This window comes from Diospyros lotus, chromosome 7 (genome assembly GCF_014633365.1).
Source record: "Diospyros lotus cultivar Yz01 chromosome 7, ASM1463336v1, whole genome shotgun sequence".
NCBI lineage: Eukaryota > Viridiplantae > Streptophyta > Magnoliopsida > Ericales > Ebenaceae > Diospyros > Diospyros lotus.
Genome location: NC_068344.1, coordinates 27,676,367 through 27,686,175, shown reverse-complemented (window position 1 = coordinate 27,686,175; position 9,809 = coordinate 27,676,367). Strand labels below are relative to the sequence as shown.

Genomic DNA, 9,809 nt, shown 5'->3' with positions numbered 1-9,809 from the left:
TAGATAATTTTTTAAAAATATTATTTATATATTTTGCTTAATAAAATAAAAATTGATTATGTAAATAATATTTGAACTCACACTCTCTAACATCAAATATAGAATTCACTTAAATATATTATCTAAAAAACTAAATTTTAACGGTCAAAAATACATTTTTCAATTTTCACATATATGTCACAACCATATCTCTCCGGCATCAAATTAGCAGCGGTCGCGGGTAGCGGGTCGCCCACAGCGCGGTCGAATCGGATCCTTGGTAAAAACCCGACCCGAACCCTCATTAAAAATTGAAATTAAAACAAACGCGGTGCAAGGGGCGTTGGTGTCCATTAATATGGGGCCGAGCGCCAACTCGGCGGCATCTCGTACATATGCTTTTAAATCGGATAATGTAAGCGGACTGCACCACCACTGGTTCAATTTTTCTTGGGAATTTGCTTTGGAACCCAATTTGACAATATCTCTTTTTATTTTTTTAATTTTTTCTTTCTTCAATTAAAATGATACAAACTTAAAGTGTTCTTTAATTTTATATTTGGTTTTATCTATTCTTATATTGTATATTTTTATTTTTCTCAACTATCTAAATAATAATAGTACCGAGATATGTGGTATGGTATTTTCTTAATTCTTAAGCTTAATATTTTGTTTCATGTCTTGTCTCATATCTTAACATGACAAGAGTTTTCATCTCGTACCACATTTCAAGAAGACGTGAAGGGGGTACTCTCAAACCGAATGTATTTTTTTGCTAAAAAAATTTCAAATACCATGTTATATATATGTAAATAGTTTTTAAAACGATTTAAACATTAGGGGTATATCCCTTGTTATGATGCACAAATGAAAAAATGCACTTCAAATCATATTGGGGCGGGAGATGATAAATATCATCCCTTCCCTTAGTTCAATTAAAAAATAATTTGAGATTGTACTTTGATATTAGTTAAATAACCTTTAATTCTATCTCAACCGAGATGAGAAAATATGAATTTTTTAAGTTTAAGTCATTTTGTCAACCTTATTTCTAAATTACTATACACTTAAAACTACTCAAACTATAGCTTAATAATTTGAACGATTATAAAAAAGTATAACATAATGATAATTAATGTGTCTAAATTTTTTCAAGCTCACCCTTAATGTCGATCGTCAACAAATTTGTTTTTTCTATAAATGATCGTCAACAAGTTAAAAGTGATACAAGTTTTGTTAAAAAGTGATCTTCAATTTATTTTTTTTTAACCTCTTCAAATGTTTCACTTTAACTTTTGTGTCGATTTAAATGAAAAATAATTTATAAAAAAAATATTATTTGTAAGTATTTTTAACATTTGAATGAAACTTAAAATCATCTACTTAACATTGCAATAAAAAAGTACAAATATAATAAATTTTTAATAAATATTTTAAACGATCACAAAAAATTAAGCAATCACAAAGAACAGATAAAACCCTTACTATAATTGGCATTTTGAGATTTAAATATTTAAATCGAACTCATTTCTAAAGTTATTCGAACTTTAAAGATATAAAAGATCATTATAGTCTCTTATATTAAACAAACTCAAGGTCTACATTTATTGAAAAAAAAAATAACATAAATGTTTTTAAGGGAAGACTTACGAATTTAAAAAAATATAATAAATAAAAGACTTATATTATTGTTAAGCGTCTTTGCATGAGAATTTTTGTACTTAAGGAAAGAAGAATCTCAATTAACTAAAAACACAGGTTTTTACTTTGTTAGTTAATAAATGTTAACATCATTTGAGATGTGTATAAATATCTTATAAAGAGTCATCTGAAACAATTTTATTAATATCTTTTGGGATCAAAAATTGAAATTTCTTACCTTAAGGGCTTTCCGCAACTCAGCTTCAAGATTTTTGCAGAAGAGGTAAATCACGAAATCAAATAATGAGATTCAAACACGGAATCTGTGACCGACTATATAGCGGTTATAATTAAAAATTTGTTGAGATCAACATATATACGGTCTCAACCGCTGAACTATGTCGTGAAGCTTATTAATATCCTTAATCTTACATTTGCGAATCAATTTATTAATATCCTTAATCTTACATTTGCACATCATATGATATTATATAATAATCAAAACAATCATTGACACCGGAATATAACTTAAGATCTAAAATCTCAGTGCTGTAAAAATAATCACTAGCAAAACTAACACGAGCAATCTTATTATTTTTTATAAAAATAATATAATTAGAAATTATATTGATTTAATTATTTCGAATAGCAAAAAAAATGAAAAAATAAAGTAACACTCGTAAATGGCTTTATTAACATTAATAAAATTTACAAATTCTTTTGAATTATTTAAATATTAAAATTTTATTTTAATAAGAAAAATAAAAGACACTCATGAAATGAATTTATTTACGATGAAATGACATTCATTAAATAAATTTATTTTAAAAATTAAAATGATAAAATGAAATAATATTCATTAGATGAATTTATTTTCATTAATAAAATTTTAATAATCTATTAAAATTATTTAACCTTAATAAAAAGTAAGAAAAATATTATTTTTAATATAAATTATATGAAACCCCTCTACTTAAAATCATATAAAACTTATTCTCTGTACTTTCAATTGTATCAAAAAAACTCTTTATACTTTCAAAATATTGCAATCAACCACCATATATTATTATTATACAGAAATTTATGCAATTTATTAGTTGATCAATGTAAAATTTTATATTTTAGTATGTAAAATTATGTATTTTGTATGTAGATTATTACATAAAATTCTATATAATAAAATTAGATGGTGGCTGATTATAATATTTTGAAAGTGTAAAAGAATTTTTTGATGTGAAAAATACAAGAAAATAAGTTATACATAATCTTTTAAGTGCAAGAGAATTTTATTTTTATATAATTTAACTTTATTTTTATGCATAAAAAGGGCTCCCCCACCATTTTTTTTTGCCTCACACTTGGTTTTTACATTTTCAATTTTACCCAAATCCAAATTAACCCAAAAACTTGCTTTAATCGGTTGGAATCGGGTCCCAAACAGCTGCTGCTCCAACGCTCCACACTGATCCTAACAAAGACCAACCATCCATCCGTCCTACATTACTCTTTCTCCCTCTCCTTCTCCCTCTCAATCATCATCCTATCTCTGCAACTGCAATGGAAGGCACGCTCTTCCCAAACCGGCCCGCCTTCCCCAACACCCCAGCCAAGCCGAAGCAACAATCCAATGTGCGTTTGAAGTTCAACTCTTCAACCCTGCCTCTCCCACCTCCACCCCCTTCTCCTCCTTCCTTACCTCTGGATTCTCTCCTCCAACATCTTCTCCATCTCTCTTCCCAGTCTCCCAATTCTATCCCCATGCCCAAACCCATAAAATTTGGCAAACCCCAATACCGTCTCAAGAATCCCAACTCGAGTTCTGTCCCTGTTCTTGAGAGTCGCCGTGAAGAAGCTGCTCAATTTGTTGATGGCCAGTTTGATTTTCTGCCAAGAAGATGTATGTTCATGCTTAAGTCTATTATCGAGCAGCCTGTTTCGGGTTTGAATGCTTTCTTTGATTCTGTTAAGTTTGAGTTGGTTGAAGTTGATTTGGTGAGTCTTTTGAAGGGTTTGGATCTTTCTGGGAATTGGGAAAAGGCTGTGCTTTTGTTTGAATGGGTTGTCTTGAACTTACAGAACAGTAGATTGGACGACCAAGCTATTGAACTAATGGTGAGGATTCTAGGGAGAGAGTCACAGCATTCGATTGCAGCCCAACTGTTCGATGTAATTCCCGTTAAGGACTATTCTCTTGATGTTCGAGCGTATACGACTCTTCTTCACGCGTATTCTCGTACCGGGAAGTACGAGAGGGCGATTTCTCTGTTCGAACATATGAATGAGATTGGTCTTTGTCCAACTTTGGTAACTTACAATGTCATGCTAGATGTTTATGGGAAGATGGGTCGTTCTTGGAGCCAAATTTTGAACCTCTTGGACGAGATGAGAAGCAGAGGTCTTGAGTTTGATGAGTTCACTTGCAGCACTGTCATATCTGCTTGCGGGAGAGAGGGAATGTTGGAGGAGGCCAAGAAGTTTTTTGCTGACTTGAAGTCTCAGGGTTATGTACCGGGAACTGTTTGCTACAATTCTTTACTCCAAGTGTTTGGGAAAGCTGGGATTTATTCAGAGGCTTTAAGTGTTTTGAAAGAAATGGAGGAAAATAACTGCTCGCCTGATTCAGTTACTTACAATGAGCTTGTGGCGGCATATGTCAGGGCAGGGTTCCGTGAAGAAGGAGCTGCTCTCATTGACACAATGACCCTTAAGGGTATACAGCCAAACGCTATTACATATACGACTGTAATAGATGCCTATGGCAAAGCTGGGAAGGAGGACGAGGCATTGAGTCTGTTCAACAAGATGAAGGAATCAGGTTGTGTTCCAAATGTGTGTACTTACAACGCTATCCTTGGGATGCTAGGGAAGAAATCACGATCAGAAGAAATGATGCGGATTCTCTCTGATATGAAATCAAATGGATGTGTTCCAAATCGTATTACTTGGAATACCATGCTTGCCATGTGTGGTAATAGAGGAATGCACAAATATGTGAACCAGGTTTTCCGTGAGATGAAGAGTTGTGGTTTTGATCCTGATAGAGACACATTTAATACTTTGATAAGTGCATATGGCAGGTGCGGGGCAAGAATTGATGCTGCAAAAATGTATGACGAGATGATTAAAGCAGGGTTTTCTCCATGTGTTACAACCTACAATGCACTTTTAAATGCACTGGCTCGGCGAGGGGATTGGAAAGCAGCTGAATCTGTCACTATAGACATGAGGAACAAGGGCTTCAAGCTCAGTGAGACCTCATTCTCATTGATGCTCCATTGTTATGCGAAGGGAGGAAATGTGAGGGGAATAGAGGGGATAGCAAAACAAATTTATGATGGTCGTATATTTCCTAGTTGGATGCTTTTGAGAACCCTAGTTCTAGCAAATTTTAAATGTAGATCACTAATGGGCATGGAGAGGGCATTTCTAGAATTACAAAAAGGTGGATACAGACCTGATTTGGTTTTATTTAATTCGATGCTTTCAATTTTCGCAAGGAACAAGATGTATGACCGTGCCCAAGAGATACTGCACCTGATCCATGAGAGTGGACTGCAGCCAGATATTGTGACTTACAACAGCTTGATTGACATGTATGCCACAGCCGGAGAGTGTTGGAAAGCAGAAGAGATCCTCAAAGGAATACAAAAAGGTGGTGGAAAACCAGACCTCGTGTCTTACAACACCGTCATTAAAGGGTTTTGCAGGCAAGGCCTCATGCAGGAGGCTATAAGAACTCTCTCAGAGATGACAGCTCGGGGAATTAGGCCATGTATTGTCACCTATAATACGTTTGTGGCAGGGTATGCAGGACAGGGATCATTCACTGAAGTACATGAAGTGATCAGCTACATGATTCAGCATAACTGCAGGCCTAACGAGCTAACCTACAAGACCGTTGTGGATGGTTATTGCAAAGCCAAAAAGTACAAAGAAGCCATGGATTTTGTAACAAGAATCAGGGAAATAGATGACTCCTTTGATGATTTCTCTTTGCAAAGACTGGTATCGTGTGTTAGGACGAATATGGAGTCATAAATTTCCCTTTTTGATTGATGCGAGTAGTTACTCGGCAGCTTTGGTTAGGATTGACCATGGCATGATTCTAATCTGCTTCCAGCTCCAGCTTGAGATTTACTTCCTGCAAACCTTCTGGTTATGGCTGTTCATCAATCACCAACAGGACTTTGGCCTCCTGCTTTTGTGCTGTTTTTAAGGATTAGGAAATCTGATCTCCCCGAGTGATATTTTGTGCCTGTTTTCGATGCCAACTCTTCTTGTTTGAAGTGGTGAGAAGCGAGAACACAAAGGAGAGCAGGATTTTGATCTTTATGTCCACATTGGCCTTTGATAGTTTGTGGTTGATGGTTTGCAGATGTTGCAAGGTTTTTCCTGCCTGAAAAGGCGCATGCAATGATCTCAAGAATCACTCCAGGTTATTATCATTCAAAGTAACTGCTGGAATTTTCTGAGTCTGTGGCATGTCATCTCAAAAGAAGGTAAATAAGGTGTCAACGCAAGGTTTTCTTTTATAGGAGACTAAAAACAACATGCTTTGTGATTGTTTTTATTATTGCTCCAAATTGATTGGAGACAGAATACCATATGAGTATATAAGGTCTTTAGGCAAACATATCTAATAATAATCGCCTTTGTGACGTGACTCTGACAAAATAGTTGCCTGAGTGGGTGGGTATAAGTGATGTTTTTATCTACCCTTGTCCATGCTCTCAAAGATACCAAAGTCGAGATATACTACTTAAACTAGATGGGTTCATCCACTGATTAGGGAAATAAGACGTAGTATGTCATGTGATTGTGCAAAAAGAATGTTACATCTCACATTGGTTAAGACATCGAGTATTATTGCATGTCTAAATCAGTGATCGTTCATTATCTGACTTAAGAGCATTCAGGAGATAGCGCCTAATTATAACTTTTCAAAAATAGAAAAGAAAATTGGAGATGGAAAACCTTTTCATTTCCATCAAATATAAAATCAATTTTAGATTTCAAAAATTGAGAAAATACGTTCAAAATTAGAATATTTTTTTTACTTGAACAAAAATTGAAAATAAATTAACATTGATTTATTTGTAATTTTTATTTTTTGTAAAAATATTTTATTAAGTAAATAATAACTATAATTGGTTTGAAATGACCTTGATAAAAAAATAAATTAAATCGGTCTCTCTTGAATTGGGTGTTCGAAATAGCCTTGGTTCTAATTGGTTCGAAATAGTCTTTCTCCAATTGGGTGTTTTTTACAAAATAAATTGTCAATACAAACCAAAATTAAATTGAAATAAATTTATAAAACAAATGTTACCTAATTTTCACCATTAACAAAATCATCTAAGGATCAACTCTCAAGTACAAATTATTTTTTTCAATACAACACAAATTGAAAATAAACTAATATTGAAAATAATGTAGTCATTTCATAATTAATCCGTAATGACCTTTTTTTAGTGCAAAAGGTAAAATTTCTTATCTTAAGGGTCCCCCACACACTGTCTCACGCACATAGAAGGGGTTAATCACGATACATGACAATGCATCAGATAAGAAGTACAGTACATGATACTTACAAGGAGCCACCACCACAGGAGAGTAAAACTCTCACACTACGACTGTCATGACTTAAATCTGTATTTTTGGATGCAATATGTTACCTAAAAATCAACTATGCTACGCCCGTGAAGGCTCACAATGACATTTCTTACAATGCTCATTTGTTGTTGGTGAGATATATCTATCAAAAAAAAACTTTCTTGTATTACTTCATGCCCCGTTTCATTAGGCATCTCCAAACCTTTTTTTTTTCATAAAATATAAATAAATTATTAACTCTATTTTCTTCTCCAATAAAATTATGAAATGGACAACATGCAATAGGAATCAATTTTTGTTGACTCAACAGGTAGTTTATTTTTTATTTTAAAATGTGAAATTGAATTTTCAACACACTAAAGACTCTTTCCAAAACATAACATTACATAGAGATAAATATTGATTGTTAAATAATTCATCTTTTCCACAAAGTCTTGCTTGGCCAAAAAAATCATTTAAATGGTATCTCTCATTGCGATATGGAACTAAAAATCCAAGAATATCTGAATAATTTGAATTAACAATCTAATAATAACCTATAAAATAATATATACTATTACTTGACAAAAACAGTAGCTAAAATTTTTATGATATTAACTCTTACCATTGCTAGGAAATGAAAAATTATTCATTTCTCTTGATCTAAAAATACACGAGAATCATTAGCGATCCCTTCTTATCTAACATGTACAAAAGTGATGATACTGGACCGATCATCGAGGTCTGCCTCGAACCGAGTACCTGCAGGGGCGGGGCTGTAATCCCCCGGGAGAACTCCGACGCTCAAGTCAGTAGAAGAAATATGCCCAAAATGGAAAATGAACTAAGAGTCAGATGATCCGTACCTATAGAAGTCGATATCTATTTAAAGATGGGGTAAAACACACATTGAAGAGATAAGATAAGTCTTGAACCGGACGTTGGAGAGAATCTCGGTTGACTGGATCAACCTCGTTCAAAATCAAATATGAGATGAATGATGAAGATATAGGTGACACGTGGCACTTATTGGGGCAGGCACATGGCGGCACCACATTGGAGATCTCCAAGGGTAGTATAGTATTTTTGCCCTTAGTAAAATATTCTCTCATCACTTGCCCCCCAACTCCTTGAGCTGCGAGGGAGAGGAGCTCGGGCAGCTGAAGGAGTAGTCTTCTCAGTTTTCCTGAAAAAAGAGATTTTACAAAAAAGATAAATGAATAAGATTAAAGAGCTCTATTATTGGTTTTGTTGGCTCGCTTCCCAACTAAACATCCCATCCCCACTCCCCATGGCCCTCCAAGAATTCTATAAAAAGGGGGGTGGGGATGGTCCCCTCCTCACAAACACTATTGGAGTGAAAACATACTTGGGGTGAAGCAAAAAGGTAAGAGATCTCTCATCTTCCTTTTTTTTTTTTTTAATACGGTTTCTCATTTGCGTGGCCGAGACTAGAGGTCTCGGCCACGTTTGGAGCAGGCTGCGCAGGCCGAGGCCGCGCGCCTCGGCTACGCGGTAGCGCGGCTTACCCGCGCGGGCGGTCCGAGGCCGCGCTGGCCGAGCCCTCGCGCCTCGGCCGCACGAGGGCTTGCGAGCCCGCACGGCCTGCCTGAGCTCCTCTCCCTCGCAGCTCAAGGAGTTGGGGGGGCAAGTGATGAGGGAATATTTTACTACTAAGGGCAAAAATACTATACTACCCTTGGAGATCTCCAATGTGGTGCCGCCACGTGCCTGCCCCAATAAGTGCCACGTGTCACCTATATCTTCATCATTCATCTCATATTTGATTTTGAACGAGGTTGACCCAGTCAACCGAGATTCTCTCCAACGTCCGGTTCAAGACTTATCTTATCTTTTCAATGTGTGCTTTACCCCATCTTTAAATAGATATCGACTTCTATAGGTACGGATCATCTGACTCCTAGTTCATTTTCCATTTTGGGCATATTTCTTCTACTGACTTGAGCGTCGGAGTTCTCCCGGGGGATTACAGCCCCGCCCCTGCAGGTACTCGGTTCGAGGCAGACCTCGGTGATCGGTCCAGTATCATCAAAAAGTAAACATCATATCATGAAAACAAATGTATAACATCATGCATCGAGTGATAGAAAGATCCGGGACAACTTACCTTGATAGGCCTATGCAAACTTTTCAGTGAGGTCACCCATCCTTGGATTACCCAAGGTCAAGCACACTTAACTTGATAGTTCTTTGCCAACATTCAGTCCAAAAAGTATCCAGCTAGTGTTGTTTTCTTCCTTACCTATTCTCGATATATACTATTCTCCTTTGGACTCTCGGGGTATTACATTCTCCCCCCTTGAGTACATGACGTCCTCGTCATGCGACCTTACAACTGGTCCCAGATCTTCTCCCTTTGGGGGCTGCCATCCTAGAAGCCGACCAAAAGCCGCTCCTTGTATAGGCCCTCGAGCCCTGGTGTCACTCTTCGCCCTCATCGGACCGCCTTCACCAAGGGTTGGCTCTTATAACACCTGTAACATCCAGCATCGGGCAATAGGAAGGTTCGAAACAACTTACCCTGATGGGCTTACGTGAACTTCCCAGGGAGTCACCCATCCTTGGATTACCCCAGA

At 36.1% G+C, this 9,809-nt stretch overlaps 1 protein-coding gene across 1 annotated transcript; it reads left to right on the top strand.

Annotated features, from left to right (window-relative positions):
• The first annotated feature begins 3,058 nt into the window (after positions 1 to 3,058).
• LOC127807005 (pentatricopeptide repeat-containing protein At2g18940, chloroplastic) lies at positions 3,059 to 5,948 on the top strand. The gene has a single exon (XM_052344665.1). The coding sequence runs from the start codon at positions 3,178 to 3,180 to the stop codon at positions 5,656 to 5,658; it is 2,481 nt and encodes an 826-aa protein (XP_052200625.1). The 5' UTR covers positions 3,059 to 3,177; the 3' UTR covers positions 5,659 to 5,948.
• Positions 5,949 to 9,809: the final 3,861 nt, after the last annotated feature.

What these genes read in the sequence shown, in the direction of transcription:
- LOC127807005 (XM_052344665.1), top strand. Translation starts at nt 3,178, where the DNA reads ATGGAAGGCACGCTCTTCCCAAACCGGCCCGCCTTCCCCAACACCCCA.